At 44.2% G+C, this 20353-nt stretch overlaps 1 protein-coding gene across 1 annotated transcript in view; it reads right to left on the reverse strand.

The window, feature by feature from the left end:
• Positions 1-20353, reverse strand: part of LOC141476604 (zinc finger protein 532-like) — a 39833-nt gene extending 19480 nt beyond the window's left edge. Inside the window, 5 exon segments of the mRNA XM_074165362.1 lie at positions 4427-6786; position 19144; positions 20116-20219; positions 20222-20251; positions 20254-20353. Coding sequence (XP_074021463.1) covers positions 4427-6786; position 19144; positions 20116-20219; positions 20222-20251; positions 20254-20353 — 2595 coding nt within the window.

Here is a 20353-nt window from a genome sequence, read left to right on the forward strand (position 1 = left end):
TATGCCAAATCAGAAACACTGAAATTCTTCAGGTGCTCTGTGCCATTTTTGTATGTATGTATGAATGAGGAAATCCTGAAATAAATAATTAATAAATAATCCCTTTCCCCATGGTAAAACAGTTTCTTACTAAAAGATTGGTGCTTTACAAAAAGTCACACCCTTCCAATTTAGGCGACTCTCCTTTAAATCTCTTCTAAGAGCAGTAAGGTCCAGATGACCTAACAGCAGAATCGAAGCTCCCATTAGAGAGGAAACAGCACAGTATGACAAACAGCTTCCACAGGACTCTCGCTTACTGGTATTGGAAACTACGCCAGTAAAAAACCCAACCTGTTCCCGTTTAATGAGACAGGAGACAGACACTAACTCCAAAGACAGAAGGAAAAAGCCTTTAGAGTCACTGCACAAATGATTTTTTTTTTCCTAAGAGAACGCTATTTAATATCAATGTCTAAAGTAACTTAATTGCCTTAGCATTTATACAATATTACTGATATTCTAAGAACAAATACACTTTTGTATTACAATCTGTACATTCCATTTTTATTCTTTTTCCAAAATAGCTTAATCTAAATGCTTTTTTTGAGGGCGCGTGCAAATCTTTGATTCTTGTTTTAAAACTGTATTTTAAGGAGAAATGTTAACATGAAACATCTCGTGGTGACACAGAGAGAAGCAAGAAGTGTGTTTCCACGCGCTTCGCTCTTAACATTTACTCTGTGAACAGGGTGGCCCAGGCTGTTTGAACACAGTCTCCATCCAAACAGAGCTCTCGGTCTCCTGAGGACAGCGAGGTGGTGAAATGCAAAACGTTCCAATAGAGGAAATCAAGCAAAGAAAATCTCTCAGGGCTCAAATTCAGGTTCAGTATCAGCACTTCTGCCAGCCCAAAGGATTAGCAGCCCAGCGTGGATGCTTCTGCTACCCTTGTGCAAGGCCTTGTGAGGCTCATGATCTGCGGGGATTTGGAACCATCACCCTGGTTGGAGCCTCTGTGACGCAGCACAGCTGAGACTGCATTCAGACACATTTAAATATTCACCTTGAAATGCCAGTTATTTGTCCTCAACTGCCATGGCCAACACCACTGCCTCACGCCCTCCAGCGCCCACCACAACTGCTTTGGGATCTCAACTTTGTCTTCACCTCAAGCTTGAAGGCAAAATCCTGACTAACCACAGCTCTGCTTAACATCTGCTTCTCTCGTTTACTCGGCTGCGGTACTATTCCTCAGATCTTTGATTAGGTAAGAAAACAGCAAAACAGAACTTATTCCAATAATAGAAACGTATGGGGTTTTCATAGTCCAAGCCTTTAGCCTGCAACACTACAAAAGGAAATTGCAGACTGGTTTGGGTTGGAAGGGACCTCAAAGCCCATCCTGTCCCACCCCCTGCCCTGGGCAGGGACACCTCCCACCAGACCAGGTTGCTCCAAGCCCCCTCCAACCTGGCCTTGAACCCCTCCAGGGATGGGGCAGCCCCAGCTTCTCTGGGCAACCTGGGCCAGGCTCTCACCACCCTCACAGCAAAGAAGTTCTTCCCCAGATCTCAGCTCAATCTCCCCTCTTGCAGTGTCAAACCCTTCCCCCTCCTCCTATGGCTCCCCTCCCTCATCAAGAGTCCCTCCCCAGCTTTCCTGGAGCCCCTTTAGGGACTGGAGGGGTCTCTAAGGGACAGGGACACGAAGCCACAGAAGAGCCATAAACATCCCAACCCCAATGAAGTGCTACCTCCCTGGCTTTGCACCACGGGGCCCAGAAAATGCATCTGTAATGCCAGAGACTCAGACTGACACAAAACACCAATAATGCCATCTGTTAAGGCCACTGGTTTGCTATTTTGACAAGTACAATAAAATGTTTAATTGTAACTGATTACAGTAGAACAAGAAGAATCTACCGTGAAATTCTGAAATTCAGCATGTTTGCTTACCATTTTGTTTTGGGCTTAAGGTGGCATTAACTTCCAGTTCTCTCATTCCAACCCATACCAAAATAAAACAGTTTGTGAAAATCATCACCTGCCTGCATTTAAAGTCAAAGTTTCAGAAAAAAAAAAGGTTAGAAGAAAAAATGGTGGAGGTGGAAAATAAAGACACACAAGAACTATGAATATGAAGGGAAATGGGCTCCGTAGTTTCCACGGGAGCTATACACTTCTTCCTCTAAGTAAGAGGAACATTAACATTAATTAGCTCAGGTTTGCTACTATTTTTTCCCCCAGTAAGTAGATTAGGGTTCCATTCTGCCAGGAAACCTGTCAGTGAGTGGTCCCATTCGCTTTAACAGGAATATTAATGGCAGTGAAGTATTTTAGAATGGTAACAACGCTATAGGGAACATCTTTTAATTGCTAGGGCTGTTTTCTACTGTTTATTTTCTTTGTAAAAGGAGTTGAAGAAGAAGTAGCAGCTACTCACTGCCGAGACTCACTGCAAACACGAACCAGTACACAATTCCTGTTTCGAGAGCAATGAGAAAAGAACAGTAAGCTGCAAATAATAACTTTGTCCTATTATTTTCCTCGCTGAGCAGCAGTACCTGCGCACCCATCCTCATCCTCCCGCCGAACTGCAGGTGCAGCCTGAGGTTCTGCGAGGAGCTGGGCTGCTTTCCTGCAGTGTCCAACAGGACACGCACAGAGCAAAAGCACCAGAGAGGCAGCAGGAAGAGGCAAAGGGTGTTTCTACAAATCTCCTTAGTTTTCCTGTCCATACAAAAAAAGCCCCTCACAGGAAGCCAGTACCTCACTTGTTTATCTTTGTTCTCTATTTTTTTCATTTTATCCTTACTTCATTTTCCCAACCTATTCTCCGAGTATTTGTCTGTCTCTCATCCACTGGCTTTGTCTTACTGCCTTCTTAGTTGCTTCATTTTATAGTACTGGATCTTATCATGCTAAATGATACCTAATGGACCTACTGCAGAAAAAAAAAGATAAATTCAACACCAATAAGCACCAGCAAAGCAGTTAGCTGAAAACCAATTACTGAGGATTAAGTAACTGAAGAGCTGGTGCAGAATACACTCGTGGTGTGCCATTAGATCCTGTTCAAAACTGCAGCAAGACGCAGGGACAGAACACATTCTGCCAGCTTCCTTCTGACAACAACCTTCATCAAACTCACTCTAGGCAGGCACATGACTTACAACCAGAAATACACACCCCCGGCATTTCCCTGGGAATCCAGGCCATTTCAGCCAACTCCAACAGCCCGTTAGTAAAGTGGAGCTGGGGCAGAGCCCGTAATGCAGACAGTCACGATTATTTCCTCTTCACACTACTACGTAGTGGTGGGCGCAGCGTAACTGCCTCGCGGCCCCAGCACAGGGCTCAGGTTCGGTAAACCCATTCCGAAGGAGCCTGGCTGTGCTTCCACGACTAACGCATTTTTCCCTAACTGCAGGACTTCAAACCTTTATCCTGTGAATTTCTGTGCGATTCCCAGAATATTCCTGGGGTGTCCCTGTCTCCATCAGCCTGAGGCCGTTTGCAGGTTTCAGCTTCCCACACGGCAAGAAGCTGCAACACCAAACTCCACTGGCTGCTCTGAAACACCCCAGAATCCCTTTTAATTGGCACGCCCCAACAGAAATCCAGCTGCATCATTTAATTAACAATCTTAACTCCTATAGGATTATAAAATACATCGCACACTGATTAATATTAGCTTTTATTGAACGATGTGTTTCTTTCAGATTAGGCCACATACATTAGTGAGGAATTTTAAAATGCTCTGCAAGTTTTAACTCATTAGCAATTGTAGGAGGGAAAGAAAACCAACACAAGTAACCAAATGGCCACACAGAAGAAATGCACGCCAGGGACCACCACTGTCACTGCTGTTTCACAAGGACTTGAGGAAAGCCACATGCACGTCCTGCCCAAAGCATCAGTGTGCCATTTATCCACTGCCTGGGGTCCCTGAGAGAAGGGCAAAGCCTGGCTCACCTGTGCTGCCACCTGAAGAGAGTGAAAACTGAAGACAGATCAGGCACGAATCACTTAAAACTATCATTCAGACTGAACAGACAGGCTGCTAATGAGGGTGCCAATTAAGTGGATTCCACAGGATACTCGAATTCCAAAGCACAGAAAGAATCATTAAAAATTCTCAGTAAAGACCACTGTTAATTTCAGTATTACAATGTTCAGCTGTACGAAAGCTAATGCTGAATTTTAGCAGAAATACACAGTGTAAATTTCAGACTTGAGGGCCTGGAAACATCCTAAGAAAACTTGTATTAAAAATACGTTCACATCCACTATGTAAGTGCTTGCAAGATTGTTTTGCGGTTTTTGTTTAGACTTTTTAATCACAGAGGTTCAGAAAATTAACAGCTAAATGAAAGTAAAAACCATATCCAAAGTCCCCTAGGCTTATAGATCAAAGATTGGAATGGAAACATGGGATACTCTACTTGTCCGCTTGCGTCTGCAGCCTGCTGGAAGTGAGTTGCGAGAGACGTCTCGTCCTGGAACACTTCGTTACACTCCAGACACTTCAGACTGTGCCTGCAGAGTCTGGAGGGATCTTCGTCCAACGGCATGGCGGGGATGACGGGAGAGCTGGCTGGGGCCGAGATGACCGTCCCAGTTATGCCAGACTGGATCTTTGTCAGGGCGTGCGTGCCAGCTCCCGCGGGGCTCTGCAGCATCGACGTGGCGCTATTGCTGGAAGGGGACGCGATCATCTGATCGGCTGGGACGGGCTTCAGAATCAGGTGCGAGCACTGCATCACGACCCCCTTCTCCTTGTGCCCGCGAGCGTGGGAGAGGAGGCTGCATTTGTTGTAGAAAACTAAGTTCTTTGTGCAGTGGTTACACGTCACCTCGATTCGCACGCTCCTCCTGTCGTAGTGCTGGGTCAGGCTCTTCTCCAGGGCAAAGGAGTCGCCACACTCCAAACACTTGTAACCTCGGGTCGGTAGCGTTATTCCGGCACTGGCGGGGGGACTGAGGTTTGGGATGTAAACAGGCACGGGGTTGACGCTACTCAGCACCTTATTGAAGGCTTCCACCACCGAGCTCTGCAGGGATGACACCACCTGGACTCGAGACACTTTTTTCGAAGGCTGTGAGGCCGCTGCAGAAATTATTGCCTGCTTTATTTGCTGCTGGGGTTTGGTTAGCACTTGTCGGAGTTCAGAGGTGGTTTGAGCACCTTGAGGCAAAAGGTTCAGGTTGGCAAGATGGACCGTCTTTGGCACGAGTTTAGCACTGGCGAGGCTCGACGCTGGCACCACCACCGTCTGCTGCTGGATGGCGTTGGCAGCTTTTATAATGGCGCTGCTGGCGCTCTGCACCGAGGCGGCAGAGATCACGGTGGCTTTCACCGTGGTATTGTTAGCGAGCTTCAAATTAATCACTTGGGAACCCGCCGTCTTAACTGCTGAAACGGGGAGAAAGGCAGTAGCCACAGGTTTGATGGTGACCTGTTTTGGTGCAAGTTCTGCAGACGCAACTGCATTGGTGACGACTGTGGACTGGAGAGGAGCTCGAGGAGGAGAGGAGAGAACAGCAGCAGAAGCTGGAGAGGACAGGAGAGAGGTCATGGAAGTCACCATGGAAGCAGTCTGCTCCGGCTTTTTCCCGGAGTCCAAATCGACTTCTGGCAACACCCTGGTAACAGTTCTCTTGATCTCCCCAGAAGAAGTCTTGATGGTCTTTATGCGAACTTTAGGAATTGCTGGTGTTGACCCCGCAGGAGACGATGGAGACCCTTTGCTACTGTTCTCACTCGACACACTTCTGGGACTATCAGGTGGTTTGAGAGATGGCCTTTTAGTACCATCAATGAGACTCTGAGATTCAGGCGATTTCTCAATAGCCCGGGGACTTTCACTCATGTCTTTTGGCAATGGAGAAGATTCTCCTGAATGGGACTGTAAATCTTTACTGGTGTCTGTAGCTGCCTTTTTAGCGCTCAGCGCTGCGATTGCAGCAATGCATGAAGAAAGCTTTGCTGATGACTTTGCTTTGGACTGTGAAATGCTGGCAAGATTTGTTTCACTTTTTTCAGTACTCAGTTTCCCATCAAGCACCCTGTTTTCAAGAAGCTTCTCAGAATTGTCTTTTAGCAATTTGTCCTCTGTTTTTCGAGCTTTAAAAGGCTCATAGACACCTAAATTCATGGAGTTTGTCTCCGTCTCTCGTTTAGCAACTTTATTTTTATCTATGCTACTTGAAACTGTGATTCCAGACTTAATCAAGTTCTCCCCTCCAAGTACCTTCAGCTTGTCATATTCCTGCTGGGAGACAGATCCTGCCAAGACATTTGCTCTGAAATTGGCACGCATCTCCTCTTTATCCGGAGGGTCATCCACCTCAATCTTTTCATCATCATCAAATTCCTCTGCACTTGATATTGGACTAAACTGGTTGAAAGCTGAATCCTTCAGTGTAGTCTCAGAAGCTGTCCCATCATCTTTAAGTGACTTCCCTTCATCTTTACTGTAACTATCAAGAGCTGATGAGGTGAGAAAGCCGTTATGCAAGCCATTGCCTGTGGAATGGTGGCCGTCCTTGTCCACTCCTTCGGAAGAATCAATCGTACGCACGTTTTTCACAATGACGCTCACACCGACGTCAGACGATGATGGGGCATGAGAATCTTCATCTGTGTGAGCACTTTGTTTTATGTGGCTTTCATGGTCATCATGTCCAGATTCAATAGCTGCTTTTGGATCAACCATGTCTGGTATGTCAAAGGCTGCAAGAAGGTCATCAAAATCTGGGGTCTTCATATCCCCCATTGTCATGTATTTGATTGTAAGAAAATCTGTGAAATAAGCAGAAAGTCACCATCTCAGTATTTTAAACTGTGGTAGCACAACCTTACACAAAATAAGCACATATTCACATATGCCACGTAAAAAGGTGTTATTTCTCTTCTGAAGCAGTATTTTCAGAAATGATACATTATAGAACAGTGTTCCATTGCAAGTGCACATCATATTATTAGACCAAGAGCTACAGTAATCCGTTAGCTTCACAGCCTGTAACCCAGTCATTTCATTCCAGGCACAAATTTCTCCTCAGTGACTTTCCTCCTGTCCCCGCTCCAACACTCCCTCCTGCCCTCGCCCACACACACTATCAGTACAGCAAGACACCGAGACTTGCATGAAAATAACCTGAGGCACTTGTAATTCCTCCAAAGTCTAGATTTTCCTTGACATTTGTGCTACCGAGCTGATGAGCCTTCTTGAAGATGGCAACAAACGTGTCTCTACCAACAGTTGCACTGTTTTCTATAAATTAAATTGCTTTATAAGAATTATGGAGTAAGCGTCTCCCTGTGTTCACAACGCTTTTGTTCAGCGGCTCCAGTGAAGGTTCTGCTGGCTCTACGCTATTCCCCACAGGTGTCTCACCTGCTTTAAAGACGTCCCACAACAGAGATTCTACAGCCTCCAACGCAATTTATTCCAGCCCTTCACCATTCCATTATACGCTTCTTCCTGCTGCACAATCCCAACCTTTCTTGATGCGATCTGAATGAGCTACACGTGGCTCTATTCACCCAGCCTCTCTGCATCAGCACTTCACTCCCAGGCCATTATCTCTCTTCAATCTTCTCCTTCTTAGGCTAATCCACACTAGAGCTTTAGGGTTTCCTTTCCCCTCACAGAGAACATTTTCCAGATCCTGTTCTTTCAGTTCACCACTGGCCTCTACTGTCGGGGTTTTTTTCTTCCAATTCCCAAACCAAAGAGGTAACTCAGAACTGAAACTTTACAAATGCTGTGTAAAAAGAAAAACTAACTTTGAGTATACTTTTAGATTTAAATCCCACTATGACATTTGCCTTTCCCACAGACGTTCCAGTAATATGCAGAGGTGTGCAGGGCAATCACTTGTGGGGATCTACAAAAATCAGTTACAGAAAGCACAGACAGACATTTTTTCATTCTCTTTCATAACTACGCACACGTATGATTTATATGGTTGTGACAGAGCTGCTTTTAACGTACTTTCAGTATTCAAAGAGACTTAACCAAATAAGTGTTATTGTTAGAAAGTGCCATTTAGGAAGCATCCTGTCTGTCCTGCCTTTGTATCGGCCCTAAAGGACTGGAAAACATTGTCATTACATAGCTCAACGTTCTGTCTCCGGTATCAATTAACACAGGCCACCACCGACACGCACACCACGGTGTGACCGACTGCAGCAGCGCTCTCCAGGCTCCCCACATTAGCTCAGGTGGGCCAGATGCTACGTGCCCCAGGGCAAGGGGTCTGCTGGGACCCACGTGTCAGCGGAGATGCATCCTACAACTTCACTTCCTCCTCCTCTGAGCTCGTCGTCTTGAGAAACCGCTTGCTGACTGTTGGATTCAGCTCTAACAATGCTAAGAAAAGCTCATCAAAATGCATATATGTTTAAATATCTATTTTTATGCACATCATTATAACACCGGCAGCACTAACTGTTCCTCAGAAAGATGCAGTTTATTAAAATGGCATAACCCCTTTGCTTGATAGAAATTTCTAAGACTTACATATTTATCAACACTGGCTACCTGGAAGACGTTACGGACTCTACAAAGGCAACTGAGGGAAATTTTTCAAGGATACTGGAATACACACAGTCATTTCACATAATACCTTCATATAAATATATGACGGTTTTGAAAACTGTTTACACGGTCCACTTCATCGCTTTGTTGCTCTAACTTATGAACTCCTTTTCATTGCACCAAGTCCTTCTGCAGAGCTGAACTCAGCATGTGATTCTCTATAAAATATACCATTGCAACTGCTGAATTTACTCTCTTAGTCAACACGTAATTCCTTTACTTATTAAACAACATATAGTAGCCTATCATGGTAAATGCTCATCATCAAGACTTCATTGCTTTTGTAAGGCATATGGTTATAATGTATACTTATCAGACATAAGATAGTTTCATAATGCTGGTAATTCTAGTTTTATTGCGTATGTGGGTTTAATTATAATATTTTTAAGTCCATTTCTTCAAAAGCAAGTTTCTAGCCCTCGTGCATTTAAAACTAGTAACTGGGATAAATGAGCATAAAGATTTAAGAGAAGAGACCAGACAAGTAATGAGTAGAACCCAACTCTTGCAGTATAACCAGCAGGTAACCCACTGCGCTCAGCACGGGTGGCAGCAGCTGCCTCTGCTACAGCAGAGCGGGAGGATTGTCACACCCCGCACAGCGCTGCAGCCCTCAGCACGAAGGATTGCCAGACCCTGTGGAAGGGCCACGATTACAGAGGCAGTTACCTAATAAATACAAAACTACATACACGCACACTATCAAAATTACAAAGAAAGTTATTGTAAGAATTAAATGGGAAAGATTCCAGAGACAAAAGCATATCAGATCCATGTAAAATGACACAATAAAGCCTTAATTGACATAGTTTTTCATGATTTGAGATATGAATTATTTGCACTTTGATTGTACCTCTGTCCATAAGTGTCTTTTTACAGTTATTATATACACTCAAAAAGAACTAGAAAGTCTTCTTAGTCTAAAACTTCCTCTGAGTACATATACTGGAGCTTAACTAATATTTAGCAATAGCAATGAATTAAGTAAAGGCCCACTTACACAGTATTTCATCCAAGTACGTTTAAGAGCAAAACTGCATAGCAGAGGAGATACATTTGTGCTTCCCCGAGAAACTTGGTTAGGCTACTTCCAAAACGGGAAAGCTTCTCAAAAGCATTCAGAGGTCTGCAGAGCTACGATCATAAATTTATCCATAGAGAGTACGGTGCATAAAGCTGCAACCATCTTCCAAGTGTCTGCAGAAGGAAGGACTCCTGTGCTCCACCGGAGCAGGAGAACGGAATGGTTCCTTCTACATGGGAGACCCGGAGCTGCTGCTGCCCTTATGAACAACCTCTTCCATTCTTCAAACTTTTAATACAATCTCAGTCTAACAAAAAGGGACAAGACTGTGCCAGGCTCGATGAAGTCAGCAAAGTGGTAACCTGGACATTTTATTCACCTCTTCCTCACTATTCCAGCACAGCACACCACTTTAAGATTCAGTATATAAACTGTGCTCCCACCACAACTGCCAGGACTCGGAAGCCACATTCCTCCCTTTTCACTCCTCCGAAAACCTTTCAGTAACTCCTTCCCTTAAGGATAAAACTTCGCCTTTTATCCAAGCTCAAAATCAACTGACACCTTGGCTGCCAGAGAAGCTGTTAGTCTACTCCTTCTCTGGGCCAACCTGATGCCTGCAAATACTCAGAACAGGAAACGAGGCAAGTTCCTGGTTCCCTAGGAAATCGTGATTTTCCAGGAACTGGAATTTCTTTGAGAACTGCTTTCAAAGTGCTGAGAGCAAAGCTTGGTGCCTCCACAGAGACACACCAAGGTGTACAAATCTGGTACCCAAGGGCTGCCACTCAGGCGATCTTCAGAACTGAACTGAGGAACAGCCCACAAGGTGTGCAATCACTCCTCAGACTACAGGATGTATCTGAGGATACATTCCTCAGACTGAACAAAAACATATTTAAAGAAACAACCTGCAAGTCACCCACTTCCTCAAACACCTCTGTCCGAAAAAGAATTTTTTTCATTTTTAGTTTCTAAACAATAGAAACAAAATTCACCTCAAAAGCAGGGAATGCTGACTTGAAGCACTATGAAGAACAATGGATAGATGATACAATAAATTAAACACCCCTAATTTTGCAGGTACTGGTATAAAGAGCCAGTTCTTAGATTTATTGCCTCTGTCCAAAGCACTATGTCATTTTCAGGTGAGTTTCCTTTTGTTACATTCCTTTTCCTTCCCATGGACTAGTTCCTGCCTCGCCACCTGGCTGGCTGCTGCTGTTTAGCAGGAGAATGCCAGGAAAAACCTATCCCCTTTGTTGTAAGATTTGCAACCTCTAGGGCGCTTGAATTACTTGAGAAAAGTTATTGAAGAAAATCAGTTCCTTTAAAAATTCAACCATTACTTTGCTTACTGATTTTTGAATGATAAAAGTAAATAAAAAGGAAAATAAATCTGAGTATGTCTAGCTAGAGAGCCACCGGAGCAGTGAGGTGCAACGCTTCTGGGTTCTGCTGCTTTGATGGTGGGTGACATGGCCTCTGGGAAAACACCACAGCCTTAAAAAACATAAGAGGGCAGACTGTGAATATACTTACTGCATGGCTTCCATTGATCTCTTCAGTGACAACATCCATCGGTATCTCACTGAAATGTAAGGTGCAGATTAAGTTCTGGAGGATAAACCAGGACTGGTTTGTCTGTGCTCATGCTTTGTTCAAAGCACGTGTGCATCACTTCCTACATCCCTCTTTGGAAACGCATCTCCTGAAATAAGAGCTTCCTCTGAACAGCAGGAAGGAAACGGCACAGGTTTTAGCCAAAGGAAGACACCCCTTGCCTGGTCCAGGGTCTTCCTTCTCCCAGTCAGCCTTTCACTCGGGCTCATCTGCTGACACATTCCAGCAAGGCACTCACTGGGCTAATTATGTCAAAACACGAGCCAGCCCATGAGAACTCCCTACCGGCAGTGGGAGAAACAAGCAGGCCAAGAATCTGACGCTACACCCACGAGAAATAGTTAAATTCTTGTAAACCTTTGGGGGCCTCCAAATCCCAGCTGCTAAGATGGAAAGCCTATAGCTGTAGTCAAAGATTTTACATGGCTTATCTACAGAAAAAGGGGAAAACATCTGCAAGACGTAGTGCGTGCGGGAGCTCTTGCCCTGTTGGCAGGGGATGCAGAGACCATTCTGAAACACTGCTTTCTTACAGCAACTGTGGCTGTGGATGTGAGGAAGGCTCACGGGCAATGACATAAATATCAACAAAAGAAATACCAGGGCTCAGAAGCAAATAAGCTGCTTCCGAAGGAATAAAAAAGGCAGTTTTGTTTTACCACATGGAATTTTTGTCACTCCTCCTCAAGCCCCGTATCTATACCTGTTCCAGATGGAGAACTCCAGCCCTGTGAGGAAAAACAAACCAACCTCCCCTTCCAAGTACTCTGGCAAGGGGGGGAGCAGATAAACACACAGAAGAAAACATTTTTTCTCACTTCCTAAATATGCTTTATCTTGTAGCTTGGGCTTTAGGACAGCTGCAGATGGGGCACAGTATTCTCCACAAGAAAGACCAAGCTGCCTATAAAATGGTGCTGAAATTAAAGGGTACTTTTTGGTGTAAAGCTAAGAAATTGTAAACACTCAAAACAGACTCGTTTTGGGGAGTTCAAACAGCCCAATGGAGACAAGAAAACAGAGTTATCTGGCAGCTCCCAGACAGGTCTTATCTCCAAACTGCTCAAAACTCTGGTTCTGGTCTGTCAGCTAACAAGAACAACTCAAGCTTTCCAGGCCTGGCAATGACAAAAATTTCTCCTCCCTTTGCCGTACTTTTCCGATTAAGATTCCCTACACACGAAGGCTTCCAACTATCATTTCTGGATCACAAGCATGGTCTTACATGCTCAATTTTTATTCTTCTATTTCATCAGTAACCTTTACAGAACTGACCAACTTTTCTGCCTTGTTAGTCACCCTCCGGCTCATCCAAATCTTCGCTGCTCAACCACAAGTCCAGTGACTCTATGTAACTGCTTTAACCGCCTGTACGAGTCCCATCTTTTCTACTGTATTAAATTTAAATTCCTGCCCTTTGCCTTCCAATCCCACACTGTCCCTACTTACAACATGTAACTCCATGCTCTTGTTCAAACAACTACCCATCTCAAGCTTCCCTCAGCAGCAAGTCTGTTTATTATTTAAGGAAATGGGAAAAACCCCCACCTTTAGTTTTCATCTACCTATGGAGTTCATGTTCTTGTGAGTACGTTCCTTTACCTTCCCTAAACTCTCCCTACAGTTTTTACCTCCACGTGTACTAGGTACAGCTGTGGACTGTTCACTCTTTAGGGCAGAGACCTTTTCTTTTGTGTGTTCTTCGAAGAAAATCAGCGTTCTTTTCATTACTGTGAAAACAAGAGCATTGAGACATCACTTCTTAGGGTCCAGCACAAGGTAATGTCTTGATTCTGGAAGAACACTTCTGCGATAACCACACATAACAATTATTCTGTTATAGTTAGACTGGTACAAATTCCCAGCTAGACACACTATTCCAGTACAAAATTCTGATAATCTGCTATAATTACTCCATTTCCAAAAACACGAGTAATGATGCCTAAATAACATCATGCTCATTCTGGAACAAAATGCCTACACTGGGAGTAATACCAGCCTAACGAGCATAAAAGCATATTAATATTTTTAAACTTCTGTATTGTTATGCCAAAAAATTTCATCAGGTAGAGAAGACTGAAGTGACTCAATCAGAATTATAGTAGTATATATCCTAACATTAGGCAAACATCAGCCTAATACACAGGTTATAAGCAGTTCATTAGTTATTCAACATGTATTAGTAATTATGCCTGACTAACGCTACTGATTATTTACTTTGGAAGCTAAGTATCTGAAAGAAAGACAAAAGCAATATGCTAATTCAACCACCAAACCTTCTTCAGGAAACGAGAACCACATCTCCAATCACAACTTGGTGTGGTTTGAGCAGGCAGCAGGCGAGTAGGATATGCAGGAGGCCACTCCGACCACAACCAGCAACATCTATCACACTCACATAAAATATGGGCTCCTTTTCGCTTATCCAAGGTCCCACGACTTGTTCCTGCCACAAAACTCAGACAGGTTCCTGCGTCCAGAAACGTAAGTTTCATAGTAGGCAGTGTATTGATTTCTTAGGATAAAGGTCTCATTTACCATCCATAGTACCAATAAGGTCACACCAGTCCTGATATAAACATCTTTGTGAAGAATAGGGTGTTTTACAGTTAAAATGTGTACCAACCAATCTGATATTGCAATATTGTACACTGTATCTATCTGCCTTTAAAAAAAAAAAAAAGGAAAATCCAAAAAATCCAATTTGTCTCCACGCACGAGCCTCAATGAGTAAGAGAAACCCAAATTTGCACTTTAGTTTTCTAAGAGAACATTCTACTAATTTTTTTTCTCTCTCTTCTCCCTCAAAAAAGCATTGGAAGATGTTAGCCCAATATTTCAAGTATTAAAAATTTTCACCTTTTTTTCCCCTCAATGCAGTAACCTCGCTGTTGACAGTTTCAGAAGAATTTCACAATTTATTCTTTACTAGCCCAAAGTTTTCAAGGGGCACTTCACCCAATCTCAGAATATCTGGGTTGAAGGGGTCCTCTGGAACTCCAACCTCTCTGCACAAAGCAGGGACAGCTACAGCAAGACCTTCAGAGCACAGTCCAGCCAGGTTTTGAGTGTTTCCAAAGATGGAATTCCAAATTATACACAAAAGACAGTATAATTTTAGAATAATTGCTAAACTATTTACAAAATAATATAAAATTATTTAACTAACCCAATTCCTCCACTCATTCTAGTTTTATTCATCTAGTTCTAGAACATCACAGAAGCCTGTTAATCCACACACTGGCTACAAGAGTTGTTTTAAACCAGCAAATGCTGAAAACAAACAAGCAATAAAGCCACCGAAGTGAATGCATTACCAGGTGTATTCTGTTGATTTGTATACAAGTGCAGTTTGGTTGTAATTGTTCCCAGGATTTTTAATTTTTCAATTCAGGAGTGTCTTCCATACAAATCTTGGAGTTCAAAATCACATATGCCAGGAATGAAATCAATGGTAGCAAATTCCATTTGGGGTGGCAGAAGATGGAAGTCAAGGAAAAAAGATCAGGAAGATACTGAGCGGCACTCGCATGATGTTCATGGTGTATTGCTGGAACCTGGCACAGAGACAGACCGACAGTATGCCTGTACGCACCGTGTCTTTTCCTGGGAAACAAAACAATTAGGGAGCCCCCAGAGGCCACGAGGGTGATACTTATCTCCAGGCACACGATGCAGATGCACCTGCAGCCAGACTAAAGCTTGAGCATTTACGTTGCTTTATTTGCTGCTAATTCATACAGGCAAAACTTTTTTCCAATTGGTTTGCCCATGGATTCAAGCTTTGAGCCTTAGGAATGCAAGATCTCTGCAGAGGAGTCTCTTACTCAGAATGTAACGTGAGGGATGGCAAAGTGCTGCTTGTGCTCATCGCTTAGCTGGGTTTTGCCATTAGGGATCACCAAGCCGTGCCAAGCCAACAAGTACCATATCCCCTAAAGGAGCCGGAGCTGTTTTACAACTGTAAGCATGTCACCACCATCTTCAAAACATATCCATCCCTACAACTGATCATAAAAGATCAGATAATTGTCTTTGCCCTCTTTTCTACTATATCCTGCACCTGGTTATGGATCCCTCTTATCTGATCTGTTCAAGGATGAGCCCTTTCCCCCTGCAATGGGTATAATTAAGTAACGGCAGTTCTTGACTATATCTGTTTGTTCTCTTAAGCAAATTCTCACAGGGTTTTTCTGACGGCTAAAATATAATTACTTGTAGTTTACGGCTCCTTAGAAGCCTCATCTTTCAGTCTAAGTCCTCCAATTTTGAACTTATTTTTTTCCAAAATGGGTATCTCAAGCTCTCTTTGGGCAGGAGAAAACAGGAAGGGAAAGAGGAGTATCTTCTGAAGCCTGTCCATTTTTCCTCTTCCTCACACCACCACTGAACCACCTCTAGCACAGTTTAAAGAAAAACACATGCAACTGGTCTAAAGTTCACTATTATCAGCCTTTGGCTGGCAAAAAGAACAAGGATACTTTAACACACGGGCAAGGCATCTCCTTTCCCACAACGCATGGAGCTCAGCAGATTATCTCTATCCACAGCCGGCCAAATGAAAACTACCTGTACTTATCCAGTTAAGGGTTTGGGCCTAGCAACCTCCTGAATTTTTCCTGAAATGGAGATGAATTAATGAAAAGCAGGTAAATCGCCATACCATTCCTTTTGCACTTGACTTAAAAATGTATTATAAAAATGGCTTATTTTTGTACTTCTATATGTAAAATGGGCTGGGACAATACCATGTGAGTATTTTGGATATACAACAATAATGAACACGATTTTGAGATTCCCAATTGAACGCAAATTTGAATCACATTCTAAATGGCACTTGCTTCCTGCCCATTTCCTTTAATGCAGGTTTTTTTTTCCAGTGGATGGCGATTCTTGCTCAAAACCAGCGTGAAGCAGCTGCAGACACTCTCGGTGAGAGCACCCCAGGTCCGGCAGGGCCCACCTGTGCAACACTGGCAACAAACAGGCCCTAAAACGTTAGGGTCAAGCTTTGTTTTGGTTTCATTTAAACACACATTCCCAGCAATCTGTACGCATATTTATATTTTAACACACACTCATACCTCTAAGAAAACCAAAGTTAGTTAATTCATGCAAAAGAGGCTTGGAACTTGATACATCATTACCCTTATTCTCAAGATCAAATACCTGAGACAAGCCTCAGTGCAAAATGAGATCATGATTGCTGATACACAGGACCAACCCTCCAGCATTAAGCAGCATTTTCTGCTGGAGAGCTGGCCTACGTGCAAAAGCAAAATCTCCTGCTGAAGAGCATTTACAAATATTATTAGACTATAAAAACAAAACTCACCAAGAACACTGCAGACTCCAGCATCTATTCAGGTTTCTCATCTTACAGCCTACAAAAAATCCCTGCAAATTCAAAGCCTCCTTTGCTAAAAATGAAAATTCATACTACAGATCGTGTTCAAAAATCCAGACAAAACAGATACATTGAATTTTGTGACAATTCAAGAAATTACAATTTTAAAACTGCTTACTATTCTGGTAGAGAGAAAAAATAAATCGAAGAGGTGCTCTCATGTAACATATGAATTTTAGCTGACACTTGGAAACGAACATGCATCATCAGCAGCAATAGATACCATTCCTATCATGCAACAAGAATTCATGTTTGCAAGCATAATTTTGCTACGGATGTCTATAGTCAAATATAGAACCTCTGCATCCAAATAATGAAAAATACAAATCGAAATCAGCACAGTAATGTTAGGCACATCAGCTATTTACTGCCCTATCAAACCTGAGAAACAACACATTGTAGCTGTATTAAAAACCACAAACCCGTAATTTCAGGCTAAACACCGGCATGCTATTTTCACTTTTCTACAATTAGTATCTAAATACCTTACGTAACCTACTGCAGTCAGAAAGGAGAAGGTTCCCTTGTATTGTCACTCTCTGATGCAGGCACCCTGCCTATCATCAGGCACCACACAACTTACCCAATATCCACAACCTCTCAAGGCTTTTAAGACTGTCTACTTTATTCTGCTGAGCACAGAGGAAAAGACCCTCACTGCACACTAGAACAGAACATTTTCAGTGTTCTGCCTCCATGTTTATCTTGATTGTAGATTACCAAGCCAGCTAACACAGCCGGGACTGGTCAGATTTTTCAAAAATCACACTGGATGAGATTCTAGAGATGTTGATTTCCTGTTATAGGAAGTAACAGTTCTAGCAAAAGAATCCCCAAGGCAAAATGTTTAGTGTTCCAATGTGCAGCTCTAACAGCCTTTGTTCTTCCCTTTGCTATATTCATTACTGCTTTCTCCTCTCTCTCCCTCGCCCTCTCTCTGAATCCTTCAGCTTTCTCTGTAAGATACAAATGCCAGCTCAAATCTAAGGACATATTTATTTTTCAGATGAGGGGAAAAAAAGAAACCTATCCATTATCCACTGCTTTGAGTTAAAAGTAGTCATCCCTCAGGAGCTGATGCACTGTCCATCCGGTTCCCTATTCTTATTTCATTACTGCACAATATTATAATTCATGCCACTAATAACCCACTGGAGCTCCATCAAACCTCTAAAATACATCTTTTCACTTCACTGCTGCAAAATCCTCCCTGGGTAACAACAGTTTAAGAAACACCATCCATACTATTTATTTTGTATGGGTTTTTTTTTTTCCATGTAGGCTATATTAAGTACATGTTTAACACTGAAGACCTTAATTTAGAATTAAGTATTGGTTTACTCAGATATGTCCAAACAAGCAACCTTTAAATAATTAGGCAGCAAATTCTGAACGTGCAATGCTGTAATACAACACAGAACCATTCACTGCCATGTGGCTCACAATTTATGATTGCCACTCAGAGGCCTATTCCGTATCACTGCACTGTGAAAAAACGTATATCTGGCTATAAGATATTTTAATGATAATACTGTATCTAGGTAAGATATCCATACGTCTTTACAAATAATAGCTTTAATCCTATTAAAACTGGAGGATGTTAATAGCATTTCTTTAGTAACACTTAAACAATTGTCTCCTTACTAACGTGCCAAGTGTGCAGTCAGGAGCCAGATTTACTTTTCACATACATGTACCTTCATGCTATTGTTATACTAATACCCAAAACACCACATCTCACCTTGTGAACCTTGACCTTTGAAAGATTTTTTTAGCCAATGCTCAGTTACTGCCACAGACGCATTACCTCTGCAAATATGAAAGGGTTAAAGGCAGCCCCAATCAATAGGCCTACAAGGAAGAAAAAAAAAAAAAAAAAAGGGAAACCGGGTATGCCTTACAGCATCTTTGCAATGCTTTTATGCACAATTGTACAACAATATTGTTTCCTTTTGGCCTTACAGAAAGGCACGGCACCCCCCCCAACACTTAACATCTCCTAAAGAAGAAAACCACAAGACAGCACCCTGTAAATAAAACAGCATGCAAAGCAGCATTCTTCAGTCACAAGCATAACTACAATTACAAATCATTCAATCAATTTTATTTAGTTTAGTTTTAAAATAGACTGCATAACCAGTGTCCCACCCTTGCAAAGCAAAAATATTTTAATAAGGGTCATAAATCTCAGCTCTTGCCCATTCCTTAAGCATAAAAAGGCACGAAAAGCCAAAGTAATCTCAGTTACTGCAAATATGTACATTTATATACAGAATCCTTTATGACTACATTAGCCACATACCAGTGCTGTGTGTCTAAAGTGTGCATTCACATACTGTTTTGGGATGGTATCTTTCTGCAAGCTCCTCTGCTTTTGGCTGCCATGAAGGGAGGAAGCTATCCCACTGTAGTAGCTCAGTGACTGCATTGTGTTCAGGAGCTGATCTGCCTCAAACCAGTTCCAGCCGGTTCTGGTCACCCTACATAAAAAGCTATGGCAACCCTCGCTGAGTTGCCAACAAGTCCCTGGAAATCGCAGGGGCTGGTTTTTTTTTTCTCAGTGGCGGTGGGGCCGGCGGCGGCCCTGTGCCCCTGCTCCCCTCCTGCCCGGCCCCACGCAGCCCCCTTGCTCCCCACAGCCGCCCCCAGACGCTCCCTTCCTCGCCCCCCCCACTTACCTCCCACAACCTGGCTGAAAGCTGGGAGTGTGTGCGTGCCTGTCTGTAGCTAACAAAGAGACCGCAATAAAAATCCTCACAGGATCTCTCTTGCAGCACCAGGCAGGCTCGGCCACAGCCCTGGGAGACAGCCTGCTAACCACGGGCTGCTCCCCCCCCCTTTCTGCCCCCCACCGCACACGGGGGTGGCTGCTCATCGCCGCCACACCGGCCCCCTCGTGCCCATGGCCGTGGGGCGGCCCATCCAGCTCTTCTCCCGGCCGCCCTCCCCGCCGCCTCTGGGGCCGCCCGGGTGGCATTTTTCTCCCCTCTGCACAGCGCTGCCCACACGCGCCTCCCTCCCCTCAAGAAATCCATTTCCGCAGCAGCCAGATGCCTGCAAAATAGTTCCTTGGCCCCCTCCTCGCAGCACCGAGCTGGCTGCTCAGATGATTTTTTTTTTTCTCTCTTTTTTTTTTTTTTTTTTTTTGTGCTATTCAGCCATCCTTGAGGCACTGAAAGGCAGCGGGCTGCGGCCCCCCCACGAGGGAGGCCCGGGCACCCCACAAAGATGGCTGCTGGGCACAGCCTGCCCTCGGCCCCCACACCTGGCTGCGGGGAGACTCCTCGCCGAGGTCACGGCTCCCCTCGGTGCCACCGTCCCTCCAGAGAGCCCTGCACCCGCCTTCGCCCATGGCTGCCTCGCTCCTTGCCCGCTCCCCCTCTCTTCCCTGCCACCCGGGGCCTTCCTGCTGCGGGGCCGACGGTCGCCCCGAGCCCAGCCATCGCTCACCCCGCTCCTCCTTTGGCTACTCACCCTGCACTGGTAAAACCAGCCACTACCTCCGCCTACGCGCCAAGCCCCATCCTCTGCGGGCTCTGCCGTGAGATGGCTCCTCGGCACGGCTCCCCTCCCAGCCGCTGCCAGGCCGGGCCCCGCCGGCCGGCCCTGGGCTCTGCACCTGCAACTGTGAGCAGAGGTCTCGGGCACAACCCCTCGCCCCCCCTTCCCCGCCGAGACAGCTCGGCTCCGGCTCTGGCTCCGCATCCCTCAT

This window comes from Numenius arquata, chromosome W (genome assembly GCF_964106895.1).
Source record: "Numenius arquata chromosome W, bNumArq3.hap1.1, whole genome shotgun sequence".
Classification (NCBI taxonomy): Eukaryota; Metazoa; Chordata; class Aves; order Charadriiformes; family Scolopacidae; genus Numenius; species Numenius arquata.